The sequence below is a fragment of the Hemitrygon akajei genome, chromosome 31 (assembly GCF_048418815.1).
Source record: "Hemitrygon akajei chromosome 31, sHemAka1.3, whole genome shotgun sequence".
NCBI lineage: Eukaryota > Metazoa > Chordata > Chondrichthyes > Myliobatiformes > Dasyatidae > Hemitrygon > Hemitrygon akajei.
The window spans coordinates 7,305,341-7,329,670 of NC_133154.1; the positions used below are offsets into that span (position 1 = coordinate 7,305,341).

Genomic DNA, 24,330 nt, shown 5'->3' on the forward strand with positions numbered 1-24,330 from the left:
GGGGCTGTCAAACGTTGCACAATGAACACTGGAGACGGGTTGAGAGGGATAATAAATCGGCTGTGATGGAGTAGCGGAATTAGTATGTCTTATGGTCTTACTAATTTTGTTAAATATAAAAAGCCAGTGCAGACCTCACTGGGCCAAGTGGCCTCCTTCGGTGCTGTAAGACCCTACAACATGAGCGGAGACATCAAGAAGTTTGAAGAAACCTAATTAATGTAAATATTAATGTAACTATCTAATCAGCCATGTGGCAGCAAATGGTCAAGAGTTGTTGTTCAGACCAGACATCAGAATGGTCTGAATGCAATCAAAGTGATTTTTAACATGGAATGATTGTTGGTGCAAGGTTTATGTTCCTCAGAAACTGCTGATCTCCTGGGATTTTCATGCACAACAGTCTCTAGAGCAGGGGGTCCCAATCCCTCAGTTTAAGGTAAGGTTCCATGGCTTAAAAAAAAGTTGGGAATCACTGCTCTAAAGTTTACAGAGACTGGTGTGAAAAACAACAAAAAAAAAAAATCCAGTGAGTGCAAGTTCAGTGGGTGAAAATGCCTTGTTAATGAGAGAGGTCAGAGGAGAATGGCCAGACTGCTTCAAGCTGACAGGAAGACGACAGTAACTCAAATTACCAGGCGTTACAACAGCGGAATACAGAAGAGCATCTCTGAATGCACAACACATCGAATCTTGCAGTGGCTGGGCGACAGCAGCAGAAAACCACAACGATTACACTCAGTGGCCACTTTGTTTACTTCCTTCAAGGACATCGATACCAGTGAGTCTGCTCTGGCTGATTTATTATCTCTCTCAACCCTACTCTCCCTTTGATGTCCTGACTAATCAAACCTATTAAACTCCACTTTAAATGTGCCCAATAACTTGTCCACCACAGTCATCTGTGACAATGAATTCCACAAATTTACCACCCTCCTCATCTCTGTTCTAAATGGAGGTCCTGGTATTTTAAGTGTGTGCCTTCTGATCTTAGACTCACTACTGGGAACATCCTCTCCACATCCACTTTCAATATTGGATAAGTTTCAATAAAAATCCCTCTCCCATTCTTCTAAAATGGTTTTGGGTTTTGTTTTTGTGAATGTTGCTCAAGATTTGCAGCATCTGCAGAACCTCCTGAGTTGGTTCTAGAGATAAGTAATGAAACTAGAGAAAGCTCCAAGTCAAATCCCTTCCCAAGTTGGATGGAGCCTCACTCACCACATTCAGAAGATGTCACCCAAGGTGGGATGTGAAAACTGCCTGCAGAGGGAGGGACAGTAAACAGTCTGCCAGAGGGAGTCAGAGGGTCAAGCTGCAGCCGTGGAGTGAAATGGACCGTCCAGGTTTCGGGTCCAGATAGTTTCCATGAAAAGTAGAAGATTGAGAAAAAGGTACATAAAATTATGAGGGGTATAGATAGGGTTGGGTGGGACTACAACCAGAGGTCATGGATTCAGGGTGAAAGTTGAAAAGTTTAAGGGGAACATGAGAGGAAACTACTTCACTCAGAGAGAGGTGAGAGTGTGGAACGAGCTGCCAGCAACAGAGACCAAGTCCTGCAGAAATGACAAAGTGCTCTTTTTTCCCCTAAAGATGCTTGTCGCTTGGTGTGTCGCTTGGACTTCCAGCATCTGCAGATTTTCTCTTGTTTGTTGTGATTGCAAGCTCGATCTCAACATCTCAGGTTTGGATGGGTATGGACATCTCTGGTCCCAGTGCAGGTTGTTGGGAGTTTAAATGGTTTGGTACAGGCTGAGAGGCCTGTTTCTGTATTGGACATGATTCTGTGCAGAACAGTCAAGGGGTGTGTGGGAATGGGAGGCCTACGCCATACAGCATCTGAGGGGATGCATTTCCACCATCGAAGCTGCCACCATGGCTGAAGTGTCTGTGCTGTGGAGGGGAGAGAGACGGCCAGGCTTGGGGAGACAGAACTACACCCAGCTGGCGGAAGTGATGTCGGAGGGAAGGCGGGACATCCGGGCGGTTGGCGCCGGTGAAGTGAAAGTGGATCGCAGCGCCGAGCCGGGACGTCCCTGGCAGGTCGGTCCCCGCCGAGTCGGCTCCCGTGTCCGGTGGCGGCCAATTCCGAACGGTGCAGCGGGTCTCCTTGGGTTACAGGCGGTGATCGGGGTCGGGCTGAGAACCGGACCGGGGCACCACCTTTAGGGTAGGTGAGGGAGCGCCCCTTTAGAGTGGGGAGGCTCTCTGTGAAGCAGGAGGGTGGGGAGCGCTCCCTTTGAAGGAAGACGGAAGGGGGAGCGCTCCTTCAGAGGAAGGAAGTGGAGGGACAGGGGAGCGCCCCTTCAGAGGAAGGAAGTGGAGGGTCAGGGGAGCGCCCTTTTAGAGGAGGGATAGAGGTGCGCGCCTTCAGAGGAGGGATAGGGGAGCGCCCCTTTAGAGGAGGGACGGGGGCGCCCCTTTAGCGGAAGGAAGTGGAGGGACAAGGGGGCTCCCCTTCAGAGGAGGGACAGGGGAGCGCCCCTTCAGAGGAAGGAAGTGGAGGGACAGGGGAGCGCCCCTTCAGAGGAAGGAAGTGGAGGGTCAGGGGGGCGCCCTTTTAGAGAAGGGATAGAGGTGCGTGCCTTCAGAGGAGGGATAGGGGAGCGCCCCTTTAGCGGAAGGAAGTGGAGGGACAGGGGGGCTCCCCTTCAGAGGAAGGAAGTGGAGGGACAGGGGAGCGCCCCTTCAGAGGAGGAAGAGGTGGGAGTGCCCCTCTTTCAGGAGGGCTGAAAGAGAGGGAGGTGTGCCCTTAGAAGGGAAGGGTACTTTTGAGAGAAGGGCAGGGTGAAGCTCCACTTTTAGAGAAGGGTGGGAAGAGAGGAAAGGAAATTGTTCCAGGATTTTGAGGGGGTGGAGGATTGACAAGGTGAGGTTGCAAGTATTCAGTGCAGACACAATTAGCATAAACTATATTAAAAAAAATCAAATCAGTTGCTCCCCTGTCCCTCCTCTAAAGGGGCGCACCTCTATCTCTCCTCTAAAGGGGCCTTCAAATCAAGGTCTTCAAGGTCTTCGCACTGAATCCCCAATCACCTGATTGCTGTGTCGTAATCTCATGGTTACTGGGTTCAACACTTTCAAAAGAACAGACTAAATGTGACAGAGTAAAGATAGCGCTGTTAATCCAGAAAGTATCAGATTGGTGTTGAGTTGTGATTTGAGTTGTGGATATTGATGTGGGTTGAGATCATGAAATCAGGAAAGGAGTCTTAACTCCCCCCTCCCCCCAAATGTGACCTTTTCAGATCATAATAGGGAACTGTAATTGTCATCAGGAGATTTGCACCCACAGCATCAGATGAAGCTAGCAAGTGTATTGAATTTGTGGTATCCAAATTAGAATCAGGTTTAATATCACCAGCCTACATCGTGGAATTTGTTGTTTTTGCGGCAGTTGTACAATACAATCATCACCATTACGTGCCGTGTCGTGTGACATGGGCGATCATGATCTTTGACCACAATTGTCCTTGGCAAACTTTTCTGCAGAAGCGGTTTGCCATTGCCTTCTGGGCAGCATCTTTATGAGATGGGTGACCCCAGCCGTTATCAACACTCTTCAGAGATAGTCTGCCTGGTGTCAGTGGTTGCATAACCAGGACTTGTGATCTGCACCAGCTGCTCATACGGCCATCCACTGCCAGCTTCACGTGATCCTGACTGGAGGCAAAGCAGGTACTACACCTTGCCCAAGGGTGATCTGCAGGCTAGCGGAGGGAAAGAGCGCCTTACACCTCCTTTGGTAGAGATGTATCTCCACCCTGACACCCTACATTGCAATACATCTGTTGTTTGTCCATCGTTGACGTTGATGAAGACCTCGACACCGTTGTGATGGTGCCGAGACTAGCACTTGATTTGGATTTAAGTGAGGGAGAGTTGTGTAGCATCAGCCTCACTCTCTCTTCCCAATTCCCATCTGGATCCAGTGGCAAGACAAGAGTCAAGACGACTGGAGATGGGTCCAGGCTCAGTGGATGACCAGGACATTTTCTGTGTCTTGTCGTGCTCTACGCGTTCCACGACGCTTGCATAAACTGCCCTCTTGACAGTTGGACCTTCCATTGGTCTCGTCTGCTCAATCCGCCGGAGTCTGTCTTCTCATGCTGGGATGAACAACTCCCTATCTCACCGAGGGTTTGAGACCTGTTGGCTGCCCTCACCTGATTTTGCTGGCTTGTTGAAGCCATTGCCCGGGGTGTGGCCGCTGTCGCATGCAAACAGCCTCAGGTGAGAGCTGAGTGCCAGGTGGGGACCAAAAGGTGGACAAACTGCCTGAAAAGGAGGTGACATGTTTCCCCACCAGAGGTGCTACCCTTCCCTGACACCCCATACGCCCCTGCAATACATTAATAAAAATAAAAAACTTTAAAATTTAAAAATTTAAAAAACTTTAAATTACAACAATAAATATATATAAAAAATAAATAAATTAGGTCAAAAAGAGAGCAAAAAAAATGGTGAGGTTCATTGTCCTGAAGGGTGAGGGTCTTTAATAACAGATGCCTCCTTGTTGAGGTGTCCTCGCTGGTGGGGATGCAGCTGGCCGTGTCTATAGCCCTCTTCAGCCTCTTAGGGTCCTGTGCATTGGAGACTCCAGACCAGGCCAGCCAGGGTGCTCTCCACTGTATAGAAATTTACAAGAGTCTTTGGTGACATACCAAATCTCCTCAAAATCCAAACAAAGTTCTTGATTAGTCAAGGTGTCAGAGTTTACGGGGAGAAGGCAGGAGAGCTGGAAGAAGCGATACTGCAGATGAAAACAGCAAGCTGTTGACCTGCCCCCCTCACTGTGGCAGGAACGATACCTCTCCCTCTTTAGTGAGAGAGAGAGAGGGCCTGTTGAGATGTCCAACTGTTGGGATGGACTAGAACATGGTCTCTGGGGGCTATTGCTTGCATGGGGGGGTGGTGGGAGAGTTGTAGACGCCTTTGCTGAAGCAAGCGGGGAAAGGGGAGAGGGAGGTTTAATGCACTCTGTGCGTGAGAGAGGGAGGGAGGCTTTGGGGTTCTAATGCTTTTCTGTCTCTGTTTTGTGGATGTCTGTGAAGAGTGAGGAATTCGGGTTGTATACTGTATACATTATCTGATATTAAATTGAACCAATGAGAGGGAAAATCAGATATGATTGAATGATAGAGCAGACTTGATGGGCTGAGTGGCCTGATTCTGCTTCTCTGTCTTCTGGTGTGTCTCCTTTGTGATTGCATCAGAGATTGTTTCTTTGAGCAATGTGTTACAGAACTTACCGGAAAACTAATTGAGAAAATCGCCGAGATTCCCTTTGTTTATTTGGGACACAATGCCGCTTAATTGGGACAGGAGACTGTTACTAAACAGTTTCTAACTAGTGTCACTCGTGTGGCCATTACACACTACAGAGTGAGCAGTTTTTAGATAATGTCAATTGCGTATGCCTGTGTTATCCATTTGGGCCGACAGATGTCGATTCAAAAAGCTGTGATTTTTCATCATTTTGCTTTCTTTATTTTGACGTAATTTAGGGAGGCAACAAAGCTATTTTATCTGCTCTCGGTGTCTGCTTTGATTTTGTTCATTTACAGTCAATAAAAACAACATGGCAGTGTGTACGTGCCAGATGAATTCCTCTGTCAACAACTATTAGGAACGAATTTAAAAATGCAAACACGAGGAAATCTGCAGATACTGGAAATTCAAGCAACACACACAAAATGCTGGTGGAACGCAGCAGGCCAGGCAGCATCTATAGGAAGAAGCACTGTCGACGTTTCGGGCCGAGACCCTTCGTCAGGACTAACTGAAAGAAAAGATAGCCTCCTACTTTCAAATCTCTTACTATATTTTCTTTCAGTTAGTCCTGACGAAGGGTCTCGGCCCAAAACATCGACAGTGCTTCTTCCTATAGATGCTGCCTGGCCTGCTGCGTTCCACCAGCATTTTGTGTGTGTTGTTAGGAATGAATACACAGTTTTATAGTACTGTAGTCATTTGATAGTCTTTTAATTTGTCCAGTATTTTATTTAAAAGCCTAATCTGTTTCTCAGTTAAGCAATAGTTTGTCTTTTTTTATTCCTCTAACAATTTCCATGAAACTTTGGCTAATTGGATCAAAATGTTCTGGTCCCGACGTGTCCCAATTAACCAGAGTCCATTCGGATAGTTGGTCCATTGACCTCAGCAGGAATCGATCCCAGTTTATGACGGCCTGCTGAAGGATCTCGGCCTGAAACGTCGACTGTACTCTTTTCCATAGAAGCTGTCTGGCCTGCTGAGTTCCTTCAGCATTGCTTGGGTTTTCTGCATTTGCAGATATTTTTCTTGTTTCTGATACCCTGTGTGGTTGGGGGTCAACATGATGCGCAGGGCAGGGCAGTACAATATGGAGAGCAGGCTGTTTCCTGTGCAACAGGCTCCCCCTCTCCACGCGCGTGGTAAATCCAAAGGAAGGGCAGAGACCCTTACAGTTTGGCAGGAGGTCAGTGTTGAACTCGATGTAGGACTGCCTTGGGGGCTTCAGCTCTGGGTCTTTCCTCAGGGTTTACTCCCAAAGCCTTCCCTGTGAGTGGATATTGCCACAAGGCAGCTGAGGTTTGAGATCAGAGTTTTCCTTCTGGATGAGCTGCCAACCACAGCGGACAAGTCCCATTTCCCCAAAGCGACTGGTTTTAAGGCACCAGTAACCCACCTTTGCCCCTTCTCTTGTCAGTAAAAGTGGTTCAATTTCAATCCCAATTAGAAAGTGAGATTCCAGGAGAAACAGGCCCAATCTGATTTAACAAGGGAAATGTTGAATTGTAGAAGAGGGCGGACAAGGTGACAAGGGCGTGTGCTCACACTCCTTTATATTCTTAACGTCTTTCTGACCCCCGCCTCCATTATTTTCACTCTCTTCCCATCAGGATGAGTTCCCAGAAGCCGTTGCTGTGTCCGTGGCTCATCACACAAGTAGACAGCGGCCAGTATCCTGGCCTCTGCTGGGTGAATAAAGAGAAGAGGCAGTTCAGGATTCCTTGGAAACACTGCTTGAGACAGAACATTTCCTCGGATGATGTCAAGATATTTGAGGTAACGCTAAAGCAAAAACAGTCGGGCAGCATCTGCGGAGAGGCAAAGAGTATTTCAGAATCAGGTTGAATACAGGCATGTATTGTGAAATTGTTGACTTTCTGGCAGCAGTACAATGCAATAGATGATAAATATAGGAAAAACCTGATTTACAGTAACAATATATGTGCATATTAAATAGTTAAAATAAATGGTGCAGAAACAGAAATTTAAAAGAAAGTGGTGAGGTTATGTTAATGGGTTCAATGTCCGTTCAGAAATCAGTTAGCAGAGGGGAAAAAGCTGTTTCTACATCGCTGAGTGTGTGCCTTCGGGCTCCTGTACCTCGTTCCTGAGAGCAAGACATGTCCTGGGTGGTGGGTGTCCTTTCTGAAGCACCGCTCCTCGATGTCTTGGATTCTACAGAGGCTGGTACCCTTGATGGATCTGACTCAGCTCAGTGATCTTTCTTCTGAGTGAGGATATTAGAAATATCCTCATCAATCAATATACAGTGGGCTTCATGGTAGCACAGTGGTTAGTACGATGCTATTACAGCATGCAGAGTGGGAGCTCAGAGTTCGATCCCAGCGTCCTCTGTCAGAAAGTTTGTATGTTCTTCCCGTGTGTGTGTGTGTGTGTGTGTTTTTTTGTGTGCTCCAGTCTCCTCCCCACCCCCGTACCGGTTAGTAGGTTAATTGGTCATAGAAACATAGAAAATAGGTGCAGGAGTAGGCCATTCGGCCATTCGAGCCTACACCGCCATTCAGTATGATCATGGCTGATCATCCAACTCAGCACCCTGTACCTGCTTTCTCTCCGTACCCCCTGATCCCTTTAGCCACAAGGGCCATATCCAACTTCCTCTTAAATGTAGCCAATGAACCGGCCTCAACTGTTTCTTGTGGCAGAGAATTCCACAGATTCACCACTCTCTGTGTGAAGAAGTTTCTCCTCATCTCGGTCCTAAAAGGCTTCCCCTTTATCCTTAAAACTGTGACCCCTCGTTCTGGACTTCCCCAACATCGGAAACAATCTTCCTGCATCTAGCCTGCCCAATCCCTTTAGAATTTTATAAGTTTCAATAAGATCCCCCCTCAATCTTCTAAATTCCAGCGAGTATAAGCCTAGTCGATCCAGTCTTTCTTCATATGAAAGTCCTGCCATCCCAGGAATCAATCTGGTGAACCTTCTCTGTACTCTCTCTATGGCAAGAATGTCTTTCCTCAGATTAGGGGACCAAAACTGCACACAATATTCTAGGTGCGGTCTCACCAAGGCCTTGTACAACTGCAGTAGAACCTCCCTGCTCCTGTACTCAAATCCTTTTGCTATGAATGCCAACATACCATTTGCCTTTTTCACCGCCTGCTGTACCTGCATGCCCACCTTCAATGACTGGTGTACAATGACACCCAGGTCTCGTTGCATCTCCCCTTTTCCTAATCGGCCACCGTTCAGATAATAATCTGTTTTCCTGTTCTTGCAACCAAAGTGGATAACCTCACATTTATCCACATTAAATTGCATCTGGCATGAATTTGCCCACTCACCTAACCTATCCAAGTCACCCTGCATCCTCTTAGCATCCTCCTCACAGCTAACACCGCTGCCCAGCTTCGTGTCATCCACAAACTTGGAGATGCTGCATTTAATTCCCTCGTCTAAATCATTAATATATATTGTAAACAACTGGGGTCCCAGCACTGAGCCTTGCGGTACCCCACTAGTCACTGCCTGCCATTCTGAAAAGGTCCCGTTTACTCCCACTCTTTGCTTCCTGTCTGCCAACCAATTCTCTATCCACATCAATACCATACCCCCAATACCGTATGCTTTAAGTTTGCACACTAATCTCCTGTGTGGGACCTTGTCAAAAGCCTTTTGAAAATCCAAATATACCACATCCACTGGCTGACCCCTATCCACTCTACTAGTTACATCTTCAAAAAATTCTATAAGATTTTTCGTCAGACATGATTTTCCTTTCACAAATCCATGCTGACTTTGTCCAATGATTTCACCTCTTTCCAAATGTGCTGTTATCACATCTTTGATAACCGACTCTAGCATTTTCCCCACCACCGATGTCAGACTAACCGGTCTATAATTCCCCGGTTTCTCTCACCCTCCTTTTTTAAAAAGTGGGCTTACATTAGCCACCCTCCAATCCTCAGGAACTAATCCAGAATCTAAGGAGTTTTGAAAAATTATCACTAATGCATCCACTATTTCTTGGGCTACTTCCTTAAGCACTTTGGGATGCAGACCATCTGGCCCTGGGGATTTATCTGCCTTTAATCCCTTCAATTTACCTAACACCACTTCCCTACTAACATGTATTTTCCTCAGTTCCTCCATCTCACTAGACCCTCGGTCCCTTACTATTTCCAGAAGATTATTTATGTCCTCCTTAGTGAAGACAGAACCAAAGTAGTTATTCAATTGGTCTGCCATGTCTTTGTTCCCTATGATCAATTCACCTGTTTCTGACTGTAAAGGACCTACATTTGTCTTGACCAATCTTTTTCTTTTCACGTATCTATAAAAGCTTTTATAAAAGTTTTTATGTTCCCTGCCAGCTTTCTCTCATAATCTTTTTTCCCTTTCCTAATTAAGCCCTTTGTCCTCCTCTGCTGGTCTCTGAATTTCTCCCAGTCCTCAGGTGTGCCACTTTTTTTTGCTAATTTATATGTTTCTTCTTTGAACTTGATACTATCCCTAATTTCCCTTGTCAGCCACGGGTGCACTACCTTCCCTGGTTTATTCTTTTGCCAAACTGGGATGAACAATTGTTGTAGTTCATCCATGCGATCTTCAAATGCTTGCCATTGCATATCCACCGTCAACCCTTTAAGTATCATTTGCCAGTCTATCTTAGCTAATTCACGTCTCATACCTTCAAAGTTACCCTTCTTTAAGTTCAGAACCTTTGTTTCTGAATTAACTATGTCACTCTCCATCTTAATGAAGAATTCCACCATATTATGGTCACTCTTACCCAAGGGGCCTCGCACGACAAGATTGCTAACTAACCCTTCCTGATTGCTCAATACCCAATCTAGAATGGCCTGCTCTCTAGTTGGTTCCTCGACATGTTGGTTCAGAAAACCATCCCACATACATTCCAAGAAATCCTCTTACTCAGTACCCTTACCAATTTGGTTCACCCAATCTATATGTAGATTGAAGTCACCCATTATAACTACTGTTCCTTTATTGCACGCATTTCTAATTTCCTGTTTAATGCCATCCCCAACCTCACTACTACTGTTAGGTGGCTTGTACACAACTCCCACCAGCGTTTTCTGCCCCTTAGTGTTATTCAGCTCTACCCATATCGATTCCACATCCTCCAGGCTAATGTCCTTCCTTTCTATTGTGTTAATCTCCTCTCTAACCAGCAATGCTACCCCACCTCCTTTTCTTTCCTGTCTATCCCTCCTGAATATTGAATATCCCTGGATGTTGAGCTCCCATCCTTGGTCACCCTGGAGCCATGTCTCTGTGATCCCAACTATATCATATTCATTAATAACTATCTGCACATTCAATTCATCTACCTTTTTACGAATGCTCCTCACATTGACACACAAAGCCTTCAGGCTTGTGTTTACAACACTCTTAGCCCTTATACAATTATGTTGAAAAGTGGCTCTTTTTGCTTTTTGCCCTGGATTTGCCTGCCTGCCACTTTTACTTTCCACCTTACTACTTTTTGCTTCTACCCTCATTTTACACCCCTCTGTCTCTCTGCACTTGTTCCCATCCCCCTGCCACATTAGTTTAAAGCCTCCTGAACAACAGTAGCAAACGCTCCCCCGAGGGCATTGGTTCCATTCCAGCCCAGGTAGGTGCAGACCGTCACCTCCCCCAGAACTGGTTCCAATGCCCCAGAAATTTGAATCCCTCCCCCTTGCACCATTTTTCAAGCCACGTATTCATCTGAAATATCCTCCTATTTCTACTCTAACTAGCACGTGGCACTGGTAGTAATCCAGAGATTATTACCTTTGTGGTCCTACAATAGACAGTAGGTGCAGGAGTAGGCCATTCGGCCCTTCTAGCCAGCACCGCCATTCACTGTGATCATGGCTGATCATATACAATCAGTACCCTGTTCCTGCCCTCTCCCCATATCCCTTGACCCCGCTATCTATAAGAGCTCTATCTAACTCTCTTGAATGCATCCAGAGACTTGGCCTCCACTGCCTTCTGGGGCAGAGCATTCCACATATCCACCACTCTCTGGGTGAAAAAGTTTTTCCGCATATCTGTTCTAAATGGCCTACCCCTTATTCTTAAACTGTGGCCTCTAGTTCTGGACTCACCCATCAGCGGGAACATGCTTCCTGCCTCCAGCGTGTCCAATCCCTTAATAATCTTATATGTTTCAATCAGATCCCTTCTCATCCTTCTAAATTCCAGTGTATACAAGCCCAGTCACTCCAACCAATATGACAGTCCCACCATTCCGGGAATTAACCTTGTGAACCTACGCTGCACTCCCTCAATAGCAAGAATGTCCTTCCTCAAATTTGGAGACCAAAACTGCACACAATACTCCAGGTGGGGTCTCACCAGGGCCCTGTACATCTGCAGAAGGACCTCTTTACTCCTATACTCAATTCCTCTTGTTATAAAGGCCAGCATGCCATTAGCTTTCTTCATTGCCTGCTGTACCTGCATGCTTGCTTTCATTGACTGATGTACAAGAACACCTAGATCTCGTTGTACTTCCCCTTTTCCTAACTTGACTCCATTTAGATAGTAATCTGCCTTCCTGTTCTTGCCACCAAAGTGGATAACCTCACATTTATCCACATTAAACTGCATCTGCCATACATTTGCCCACTCACCCAACCTGTCCAAGTCACCCTGCATTCTCATAACATCCTCCTGACATTTCACACTGCCACCCAGCTTTGTGTCATCAGCAAATTTGTTAATGTTACTTTTAATCCCTTCATCTAAATCATTAATGTATATTGTAAACAGCTGCGGTCCCAGCACCGACCTTGTGGTACCCCACTGGTCACAGCCTGTCATTCCGAAAGGGACCCGTTAATCGCTACTCTTTGTTTCCTGTCAGCCAGCCAATTTTCAATCCATGTCAGTACTTTGCCCCCAATACCATGTGCCCTAATTTTGCCCACTAATCTCCTATGTGGGACTTTATCAAAAGCTTTCTGGAAGTCCAGGTACACTACATCCACTGGCTCTCCCTTGTCCATTTTCATAGTTACATCCTCAAAAAACTCCAGAAGATTAGTCAAGCATGATTTTCCCTTCATAAATCCATGCTGACTCGGACTGATCCTTCTACTGCTATCCAAATGTGTCGTAATTTCCTCTTTTATAATTGACTCCAGCATCTTTCCCACCACTGACGTCAGGCCTACTGGTCTATAATTCCCTGTTTTCTCTCTCCCTCCTTTCTTGAAAGGCTTTCAGAAGGGACAACATTAGCCACCCTCCAATCAGCAGGAACTGTTCCTGAATCTATAGAACATTGGAAAATGATTACCAATGCGTCCACGATTTCTAGAGCCACCTCTTTAAGTACCCTGGGATGCAGACCATCAGGTCCCGGGGACTTATCAGCCTTCAGACTCAACAGTCTATCCAACACCGTTTCTTGCCTAATATAAATTTCCTTGTTCCTACTTTTTAGTTTATCTCCTAACTCCCTAAATTCACCTTGTAGGTGAATTTGTAGGTCATTGTAAATTGCCCTGTGATTAGGCTGCAGTGGGATCCCCAAATCTAAGAATAAGAGGAAACTTTGCTGCTTTGTGATCGTTTAGTTTGAAGTTTAAATCAAGGCAGAGCGTGTGAAACCAAGTGAGAAACCAAGGAGCAAAGATAGGCTTTTGCAAAAACTGGCACTTTTATACTCGAGATCACACGAATTCCTGAGTTTAGGAGGGACCAATCGAAATGCACAGGCATTTCATGTGCTGACAGCCAATGAAAAATGAAACGATAATGTAACTGGTAAACCACATTTCTGCTGGTAAGGGGACACAAAACCATTTATTCTGAAAGTATCCAAGTTTGTTAAAAATACCAAAATAAAAGCTACGATTTTAGTCTTGCATTAATTCAACTAATATTAAAAACAAATAAAGACAACTGATTCCAACAGCTATGGTTAAATTGGTGGGTGGTTGGGTGGTATGTCTCGGTAGGTTGGAAGGGTATATTCCATGCTGTGTCTCTAAGTAAATAAATAAACACATTCTGTTTGAGGGAAGGAGAATAAGGGGAATTTCATTAACTTTGCTTCAGTCTCTACAGATGCTGCCTGACAGGTTGAGTATTTTTTTTCAGATTTCTCTGATAAACATGCTAACACGCTCCCTCCAACAGCTTGGGATTTTAAATCAATGCGCTTTTTGTTAAGATTTCCAACAGTTTCTCTGCATTCTAGATGCACATTTTCTCTTTTTGTAATATTTTAAGAAGATTTTGTTTGACTTAATATTGGGAGGTAACGTTACTTCATTTTAAGAAAACACAATGCATTGTTGTAGACGTTTATGACCCGTATCGAATTGATTGTGAGACTGAGGTAATTATGCTTGAAGCCGATTGTTAGTTACTGCCCGTTACGCCACTGGCATTTAGGACAGCAATGAAGATCCTCCACCTGTGGCGGTGTTCGGGGCTTCCTTCATTGTGTAAGAATCCCCCTCTTGGTTTTTACTACTCTACTGTTAGTCATGTAAGTCCCAGGTGGAGACTCAGGAATACCGTCACACTCAGATATAGAAGGAATCTTCTTTGCTGTTTCCGTAACAATTTTGTTTTACCAGTCAGGGTTGTTAGTCCTGATTGAAGCCCTGAACCTGGAGGACCGGCGGACCACTCTTAGTCTGGCCTCTCCCCTTTGACCTTTTTGGCGTGGGTGACCCGACCAAGAGCCAAAGCTTAAAGCCCTGACTCCAGCCAACATAGCTCTCCGGGTCATTGAGGCACGCAAGCCTCCAAACCCTACGACAAGGTTGTGGTCCTCTTGCAAGTGTGGCCGATTGCGCGGTAAAACGATTGGGTCTACTACGCACGGATCTTCTACATCTCTCTTTTCGTGGGTTTTTCAAGTGTGTATATTTCCGTTGTGGCGGGTCCAGTTTGTCACTCGTGCAGGTAAATTGACCAGTGTGTACAGTTACTAGTATGATTCAGCAAAAATGTTTAATCGCACTGTGTTGTCGTTCTTGCTCCGCATATGCTGTATGTAACAGTTTAATTGCAGTGTAATCATATATACACACAGAGGCAACTTTATTAGGTACACCTGCTCGTTAATGCAAATATCTAATCAGCCAATCGTGGCAGCAACTCAATGCATAAAAGCATGCAGACGTGGTCAAGAGGTTCAGTTGTTAATTCAAACCAAACATCAGAATGGGGAATAAATGTGATCTAAGTGATTTTGACCAAAGAATAATTGTTGGTGCCAGATGGAGTGGTTTGAGTATCTCAGAAACTGCTCAGCTCTTGGGATTTTCACACCTACCAGCCTCCAGAGTTTACAGAGAATGGTGTGAGAAACAAAAACCATCCCTTGAGTGGCAATTCTGTGGGCCTTGTTAATGCCCTGTGAGGTTAGAGGAGAATGGCCAGTGTGGTTCAAGCTGACAGGAAGGTGACAGTAACTCAGATAACCACCCGTTACAACAGTGGTGTGCAGAGGAACATCTCTGAATGCACAGCACGTCAAACCTTGAAGTGGATGGGCTACAGCAGCAGAAGACCATGAACATGCAGTCTGTGGCCACTTTATTGGGTACAGGAGGTGTCTAATAAAGTAGCCACAGAGTGTAATTACACCAGGGCAGACGTTAACGTGTTTTTGTACACTTTGCAGGCTTGGGCAATAGCCAGCGGCCGGTACAGAGCAGGAGTTGATGTTCCAAATCCTCCCGTGTGGAAGAGAAACTTCCGAAGTGCTTTAGCACGAAAGAAGCATTTCCGCAGAGTGCAGGACAACAGGAGTGACCCCCTCGACCCTCATTTGATCTACGAGATCCATAACTCCGGTGAGTAACATCAGTCTGTGATACCAAAGTTCAAAGTAAATTTATTATCAAAGCACGTAGAAGTCAATGCCGGTCGGTGGTGTGGTGGCATCCGCACCGGACTGCGAGGCAAGGGGTCCCGGGTTCGAATCCGGCCGGCTCCTTGCTTGCGCGCTTTCCATCGGTGCTGGGCTGAGCGTCGAGTTAGCAACTCGGCCCCATGAAAAATAGTCAAGTGCGTCGGAAACGGCAGAGGTGCCGCCCGATGCGCCCACAAACGCGAAAAGGAACAATAACATTTATGTCACCACGTACAACCCAAGATTCACTTTCTTTCGCGCAGTCACAGTAAATCCAAGAAACACAATAGGCCCTCCCCAAGTTACAAGCGTCCAACGTATGTAAAAATCTGTACGTGCGATGGAGCGTTTGAGTGACAAGCGGGATGGATTTGCTGGTAACTCAGTCTGCCTTTCTGACTTGTTTGGGATGCCAGCTGTCTGCTCTAACCTGGCGGTGACCCATATGGAAGATGGGCAGTCAGTTCCCTTAAAGGTTACTGTGATCATGCTCTCTGGGTACTTTATTAGGTACCACCAGTACCAAATCAAGTGGCCACTGACTGTATGTTCGTAGTCTTCTGCTGTAGCCCACCCACTTCAAGTTTTGACATCAGGTGCTCTTCAGCACACCATTGTAATGTGTGGTTATTTGAGTTACTATTGCCTCGCTGTCTTGCCATTCTCCTCTGATCTCCCTCATTAACAAGGCATTTTTGCCCTTAGAGCTGCTTGCTGGATGTTTCATTTGTTTTTCGCACCATTCTCTGTAAACTCTAGAGACTGTTGTGTGTGTGAAAACCCCAGTAGATCAGCAGTTTCTGAAATACTCAAACCACCCCATCTGGCACCAACAACCATTGCACGAAGTCACTTGGATCACATTTCTTCCCCGTTCTGATGTTTGGTCTGAACAACAGCTGAACCTCTTGACCGTGTCCGCGTGCTCTTATGCGTAGAGTTGCTGCCAAGCGATTGGTTGATTAGATATTTGCATTAACGAGCAGGTGCACCTAATAAAGTGGCCACTGAGTGTAGCACATTAATCTGTAAGGAGTGTGACCTCTGACATCTGTCTGATGGAGCATAAAGGGCTTTGATTTAGCATTTTGTCTGACTTTAGATCTCCCACTCTCACAGACTGCAGAGATCCCACGCGATTCTTGTGGTCAAATCTCATTCTGTCATGAATGACTAGAGAGAAGCTTGAAGAGGACAATGAGCAGTTGTGGGCCCCGTATCTAAGAAAGGATGTGCTGGCATTGGAGAGGGTCCAGAGGAGGTTCACGGTTAATGTACGAGGTGTGTTTGACGGCTTTGGTCCTGGGCTTACTGGAGAAGAATGGGGGTGGCGGGGTGAATCTTATTGAAACTTATCGGATGTTGAAAGGTCTGGGTAGAGTGGACATGGAGAGGACGTTTCCTGTTCTGGGTGAGACTAGAACCAGAGGGCATGGCCTCAGAATAGAAGGACGCCCCTATGGAACCGAGATGAGGAGGAATTTCTTTAGCTGGAGGGTGGGGAATCTGTACAGTTCACTGCTATGAATGGCTGTGGAGGCCTGGTCTTTGGGTACATTTAAAGCGGAGGTTGATTGGTTGTGGGGAGAAGGCAGGGGAATGTGATCGAGAGGTATAATTGATCAACTATGATGGGCTGAATGGCCTAATTTGCTCCTGTGTCTTATGGTCTTACGACAGGGACTTCCCAGTAGAACGACTGATGGAGATGGAGTGGAGGGTAGCAAATACAACACTACAGCACAGTACAGGCCCTTCAGCCTAAATGTTGTGTTCGCCTTTTAACCTACTCTACAATCAATCTAACTCTTCCCTCCCACATAGCCGTCCACCTTTCTTTCATCCATGTGTCTGAAGAGTATCTTAAATGTCCCGAATATATTTACCCCCAACAGTGCATTCCTTGGCCTTCACGCACTCTGTGTTTAAAAACCCTACCTCCCATACTTTGCTCTGATCACCTTGAAATTATCCCCTCCTGTGAAAGTCTCTGGCTGTCCACTCTATCTGTGCCTCGTATCATCTGGTACACCTCTGTCAAGTCACCTCCTTTTCTCCCAAAGAGAAAACACCAAGATCGCTCAACCGATCCTCATAGGACATGCTCTCTAGTCCAGGCAGCATCCTGGTAAATCTCCTCTGCACACTTTCGAAAGCTTCCACATCCTCCCTATAATGCGGTGACCAGAACAGAACACAATACCCAGTGGTCTAACCAGAGTTTGACAGAGTTGCAGTGTCACCTCCCGCCTTTCAGCCCCCGAATAACGGAAGCCACCTTAACCACTCTGTCAACTTTGAGAGACCTGTGGATATAGACCGCAAGATGTCTCCGGTTGTCCACACGGATTCTGCCGTGCCCTCCGTTTGTTCCGAAGTGTATCACTTCACGAGGTTCCCGGTTGAATTCCGCCTCCAGAGGGGGAGACGCAGCCTGATGGAGGAGGAGGGGCTTGGAAGGCCTCAGCAGGAGACGATCATTCTGCCCTTGAGCCAACTCTGCCCCTCGTTGAGGGAGGAAGGGGCTGTGAGGCCTCCGTCAGTCAGTGTTGACCATGGGTGTTGCATCTCAGCTGTCCAGACACACAAGCCAGGGCAGTACCATTCGGAAAGCAAGCTGTTGCCCATGTAGCAAGCTCCCCCTTTCCACATCTGATGAAGCCAGAAGGACGATAGAGACTGATACAGTTTGGTACCAGTAGCGTCTCAGGAGTTTCCAGTCAGCGTTGAACTCAACGTAGCACTGCCTTAGGGACTCCATCTCCGGATTTTTCCTTCAGGGGCTTTAACTCCCGAAGCCTTCCCCGTGAGTGGGTATAGCCACAAGGCAGTGGAGGTTTGAGTCAGAGTTTTCCTTCTAAACGAGCTGCCAACCACGGCTGATGAGCCCTGACTGGTTTTAAGATGCCGGTGACCCGCCTTTGCCCCTTCTTACAGTAGAAACGGTTCACCTGGGGCTAAGCTGCATGTGAAGGCCGGGAGCTGGACTTGGTTGTCAGGGGCTGTTTGAGGCGCACGTCATTGGGAGCATTAAATCGGTAGTGGGAGCTTGTGTCCATTATCACCCCCAGCTGTAACAACGTTAAGGGGGTTGGGAAAGCACAGGAGGAATTCAGGTAGGTGGGCTTGGTGTGTAGACTCGGTTGGGTGGAGGGGGATGGGGAGGTTAGTAAGGGGTCGGAGGCCAGGGGAATGTGAAGGTGGGTCATCAGGGTGAGAGGATGAATGGGGAGGGAGGACTCGTAGCACATAAGGGATGGAGCGGGAGCTGTGGAGGAAGTGGCAGTGGATAGGGGAAGAAGGGATAGTGGGTTTGAGAGAGAGGGAATTGCTAGGAGTGTGGTGTGTATGAGGAGGAAACTAAGGATCTTCGAGGAGGTGAGGGCGGCAGAAGTAATGATTGATTGAGAAGAAAAGAGAGAATCAAAGAAAAATCTCTACACACAAAATGCTGGAGAAACTTAGCAGGTTAGGCAGCATCGATGGAGAGGAATAAACTCTCTTCTTTCAGACCTTATAGCCACGTTAAAATGTCTGACTGCTAGGCCATTGGGCTCACAGTTTTCGATTGGGGTCCGAGTATGTCGGTACAGTTTTGTTTCCCAGTCAGGCGTACAGTGCAGGTTCTAAAGCCATGGAGATTGTGTGCCAGGGCTCTAGCTGATAGATGACCATGTCCGCAGTGCCTGTGGTCTGCTGAGGGAGGGGAGTGGACACGGAGTGACCATTATATTACTGGTCATCCCAGTGAATTAAGCCCCACCCAAGGCAGTGGATAGAATGCACTGGGGTGTGGTACCAAGAGGCTTTCGAGGTTTAAGCTCAGTTGCAGCTGGTGGACGGACTCTGGGAATGCGATCTGAAGGAAAATGGGGCGTTGCAGACTGGAGTGCAAAGATTGCAGGTAACGTCAGCACTCTGAGCTGCGTCTTAAATGCGTCGACGCTTGGAGACCCTTGCAAACCTTCAGCTAACGCACGCAATGCAGGCAGAATCATGCAGGCGCACGCTCCCTCGCTGAGCTGCAGACAAACTCACACCTACGTAGATCAAGCAGGGGACCGTTTTGTTGCGGCAGTCTGTGAAAGGCCTCCCCCCTTTGTCTGAAAGGAGAAAATCTGTAGATGCTGGACATCCCAACAGCACACACGCAGAATGCATCTCGGAAAAGAGTGCTGCCAACGTTTTGGGGTCCTGCCGAAGGGTTTCGGCCTGAAACGTCAACTACTCTTTTCCTAGATGCTGCCTAGCCTGCTGAGTTCCTCCAGCATTTTGTGTGTGTTCCCCCTTTGTCCTTCAGGCACAGGTTCCAGTGATCGCTGGTGGCCCGGCCTGCAGGTGGGGAGCCTCTTGGGCTCTCCTTCCCCATCAGACTGGGCAAGAACAGAGAATCCTCTCTTTACACAGCCAGTCCCCAAGCCCAAGCTATCCCAGAGGAAATGCTAAACCTATCCAATTTGCAATTCCTTAAGGCCCTTCATAACCCCTTTCTCCCTTAATGAATCAAAAGCAGGGATAAAGATTAGCTTCATTTGTCCTGTGTACACATCACAGTATTGGACTTTGTTCTCAGAACAGAAGAACGTCCCTTTAGAACAGAGATGAGGAGGAATTTCTTTAGCCGGAGGGTGGTGAATCTGTGGAATTCATGGCCATAGACAAGTCATTGGGTGTTCTTAAAGTGGTGGCTGATGAGGTTAGTAAGGGTGTCGAAGGTTACGGGGAGAAGACAGGAGAATGGGGTTGTGAGGGAAGATAAATCAGCCATGATGGAGTGGCGGAGCAGACTCGATGGGATGGATGGTTTAATTTTGCTCCTGTGTCTCGTGGTCCTGCATCAAAACTTACAGTGAAATGCGTCGTTTTGCGTCAACGACCAACACCATCCGAGGATGTGCTGGGGGCCGCCTGCAAGTGTCGCCAACTAACCATGCCCACAGTTTTACTAATCATAACCCGCACGTCTTTGGAACGTGGGATGAAGCCAGAGGAAACCCATGAGGTCTTGGGCAGAACATAGAAACTCCTTGCAGACAGCAGCGGGCCAACTAGCACTGATGCCGCTGCATTGTACGAGTTCTGGGTTCCATCTTCCACTGGGGGCACTCAGTGTTGTGGAGACGCTGTCCTCTGCTCGCTGCAATGACAGAGGGTCGCCACCGGGCGGCAGACTGGTGGCTACTTTCCATCCGGGAACCCTGCAATATAAGTAGCCATGCTCTTTTTCTTTATCATTGCAGACTTTCCGGAGGGAAATTCACCATCATCCTCAGATCAGATACAAAAGCAGGAAGAGGATGAGGAGGAGGAGGAGGAGGAGGTCTCTGAGGAAGATATGGAGGAGGAAGGGCACCTCACGTCATGGCACCTGCCTCTGAGCACCTTTTCAAATAGTGCCACCCTGAAGGCAGAGGACAAGCTCTTGGAGGGCTGTACTTTCCAACGCGACATCCCTGGCACTAGTGGGCTGCAGCCAGCCAAGAGGCAAAGGGAAAATGAGGCGCAGGCCCTCCGGAGAGAGAGTCCGCATAGCAGCACTGCCCCAGAGGACGTGAGTGAGAACTTTGACAGGGAAGCGTTCAAGAAAAGGCTAGTGCAGATGCACGGTGAAATGCTTGGCTCGTTGTCTAGCCTTTCAGACAGGATGCAGGAGATGGCCAGGAGCATGGAGGTGTCGGTCTCCAACCTTGCACAGGAAGTCCTCTGGAGCCAGGACAGCCTCAGCTCCAGCGTGGAGGCGATACGCAGCTCCATACCGACCGGCATGGATGCTACCGCCATGCAGCGGCTGATGGACCGGGTCTTGGCTTCCATGGAGGCGCAGGAAGAGGCTGTTCAAAGTCTCTGCGCCTCCGTGGAGGCCCAGGGCAACCCCAGCCGGGCGCTGCTGGCTGTCAGCCGGGAGCAGGTGGCGGTCATGAAGGAGCAGCGGGAAGCCGTCCGGGAGCAGATTGCCCTCCTCCGTGATCAGAGGGAGGCCACGCGGGAGCGGGTGGCCCTCCAGCACGAGCAGATCGCCGCCCTGCGCGAGCAGAGGGCCGCCTCGCGGAAGAACACAGCGGTGCTCCGGGAGCAGACGGCCGTCCTGCGGGACCTGGTGGTCGGGATCGGTGCCGGCCTGAAGTCTCTGACGGACGCGGTGCAGTCGGGCGCGCAGCAGATCTGCAGGGAGCTCGCCGCCCGTCCCCGGGAGAGGCCCGGCGGCGTTTCGCTTCTCCGGACCAGCGTCCTCCCTCGCGGAGTCAGCCTCTCCCCTCGGGCAAAGCCCTCGCCCGTGTTCCACGTCAAGGTGCCCCGTGCCGCAGCCCCCGACGGCAGCGCACTGCAACCCAGCTCTTCGCGAGGTCGTCACGGGCGCCTACAGCGGACATACACCAAGATAAAGCAGCCACTCCAGGGTGCTGGCACAACAGAACAACCTCCCACAGGGTCTGGGGCAGTGAAACGGCCACACCAGACTGCAGGCAAAATCGAACACTCCCCTGGTATGACAAAGTAGTCGCCCCTGGTTGCCGGTACGTTGTAGGAGCCTCGGTTAAAGTGCACCAGCGCCCCAAATGAGGTTACCAGGGTGACAGGGTAGACTGGATCTTAGCTGCAAGGCATTCACAAGAGTAACTACAAACTAATTTATTAGATGTTGGTATTTTTTTTTAATTTTTGCATCCATTTTACCTGAGAAATTAAAACCCTTTGTCCAAACGTTCGTGTGTCAGAAATCTGATGGTAGCGACCAGCGCAGTGGGACAGCGAGAGTATCGGCTGAAGAACGGTGTTTGACGGTGCTGTGCGAAGCTGTTCTCTCCATCATTGTTAACGAGACCGACGGGGCTTATATAAAGCTCATTCCCCTTAAACAAGTTCCTCGGTTGAATGGAATCATGTCGTCAGCATATCCAGTGTTAGGATCCTCTCTCAGGCAAAGCATACCCTAGCGCTGAAATATTCATGAACACTGAAAGATACATTCAGATTTGGCCTCTCACCTACGGACATTGATGGAGCTGATAAAACTCACCGACTACAGGAACCCAAGCAAGCTATTTTAATCACAGACAATTCTCTGACAGGCTGAGGTGTTATCCTGCTCAATTAGAAAGGCCTGCCGGGTCCCTCCAGCATTTTGTGTGCGTAGCTCAAGGTTTCCAGGATCTGCAGAATCTCTTCTGTGTCTCAGACTTTACCTGCAACCCTGGTTCAATTCCCGCCGCTACCTGTAAGGCATTTGTACGTTCTCCCTGTGACCCCATGGGTTTCCTCCCACAGTTCAAAGACGTACCGGTTGGTGGGTTAATTGGTCATTGTAAATTGTCCTGTGATTAGGCTAGGGTTAAATCGGGGTTTGCCGGGGGGTGCAGCTCAAAGGGTCAGAAGGGCCTATTTCCTGCTGTATCTCAGTAAGTAAAAAAAAATCAAGGCAGGAGTTGACGGTAAACACAAGAGATTCTGAAAATGTTGGAAATCCAGAGCAAAGCACACAAATGCTGGAGGAACTCAGCAGGTCGGGCAGCATCCATGGAAATGAATAAACAGTCGACGTTTCGGCCTGAGACTCTTCCTCAGGACTGAGAAGGAAGTGGGAAGATGCCAGAATGAAAAGGTGGGGAAGGGAGGAGACCGAGCTGGAAGGTGTAGGAACGGTAAAGGGCTGGAAAAGAAGGAATCTGATAGGAGAGGAGAGTGGACCATGGGAGAAAGGGAAGGAGGAGGGTCACCGGGGGGGAGGTGATAGGCAGGTGAGGAGGTGAGCCAGAATGGGGAAAGGAAGAAGAGCGGGGGTGGGGGGGGGGGATGAGAAATAAAATTACCAGGGAAGATTGATGTTGAGATGATACCTCTGTTATTAAATGGACTACTTTATCCCTGCTTTCTTCCTGCTCTTTGTACTGAAAGATCAAAGATACTGACGTTTTTGTCGGAATATCCTCAGGGATGGTTGCTTTTTAAAAAAAAATAAAATCCAGTCCAGTAGTTGTGACCTTCTCATACTGTGTCAGAGATAAACAAAATTCCATCGATAACAATTAACCAGGTGGCATGACAGTGTAATGGTCAGCACAACGCTTCACAGTATGGGCGACCCGGGTTCAATTCCCGACTCTGCCTGTGAGGAGTTTGTGCGTTGTCCCTGTGACCGCTCCGGTTTGCTCGCACAGTCCAAAGACATACTGTTTAGTAGGTTAATCAGTCACTGTGATTAGGTTAGGAGTAAAACTGGGGGGGATTGTGGCTCGAAGGGCCTATTCCACACTCAGTCTCAGTAAATAAAGTAAAAATGAAAATTACCAGATTCAAGAAGTGTGATCCTGCTTCTGAAAAATACAGAAGCAACTATATTGTAATTACTAGAAAATTCACTGAATAATTTTATATATATATAGATATATATATATCTATGATATATAAGCATAGCAAAGTTAAACCACAAGCAAAATAACAATGAGGCAATATTTTCATTTTCTTCTTCAGATTCAAATTTATTTACTACACGTACATCAAGATTCAAAATTACTTATTGTCACTCTGCACCTAAGTGAAACACACAGTGAAATGTGTCGTTTGCATTAACAACCAACACATTCAAGGATGTGCTGGGGGCAGCCGGCAAGTGACGCCACACAATCCGGTGCCGGCGGAGCACGTCTACCGTTGTGACTGTGAATGAAGTCACTGGGAGACTCTGAAGCTGGCGATACCGTAGTCTTTTATTCAGCAAAACAAGCAGGCATCATACTGGAGACACTCTTAGAAGAGGCCCCCCCCCCACCCCCGACCCAATATCACATGACGTTTTTTTATGTGTTAAAAATCCAAGGTAACGGCAGAACAATTCTATAGTTACAATGCATCTACAATGCTTCCTTTGAATTACATATAATTTTTAAGCACAAGTACAAGAAAATCTGCTGATAGTGGGAATCCAAAGCAACACACACAATGTGCTGGAGGAACTCAGCAGGTCTTTTTTTTTCTTTTCCATAGATGCTCCCTGACCTGCTGAGTTCCTCCAGCATTTTGTGTGTGTTAATTTTCAAACACATAGATCGTCACACCAACACCCCAGACACCCAGAAGAAATGTGAATCGCCACTGACTCTGGGCTGCTTTCATGCATATGCAGACATCTCAGGTTAATGGAGTATTTCTTGGTTTGCAATCGACCCCATTCTGCAGCTCCAAAAAAAACATATTCT

The 24,330-nt window shown here is 47.5% G+C and overlaps 1 protein-coding gene across 5 annotated transcripts in view; it reads left to right on the top strand.

Moving 5' to 3' along the window:
- Nucleotides 1–1,967: 1,967 nt before the first annotated feature.
- Nucleotides 1,968–24,330, top strand: part of LOC140719436 (interferon regulatory factor 3-like) — a 67,840-nt gene continuing 45,477 nt past the window's right edge. For 2 of the 5 annotated variants that reach the window (XM_073034111.1, XM_073034110.1), the window contains exons 1-3: nt 2,041–2,173; nt 6,888–7,053; nt 14,906–15,077. In XM_073034111.1, coding sequence (XP_072890212.1) covers nt 6,889–7,053; nt 14,906–15,077 — 337 coding nt within the window. In that variant the 5' untranslated portion in view covers nt 2,041–2,173; nt 6,888. Of the gene's footprint in view, nt 2,174–3,495; nt 3,682–6,887; nt 7,054–14,905; nt 15,078–20,376; nt 22,822–24,330 lie in introns of those variants that run through there. The other 3 variants (XM_073034109.1, XM_073034108.1, XM_073034107.1) reach the window with 3 other exon arrangements.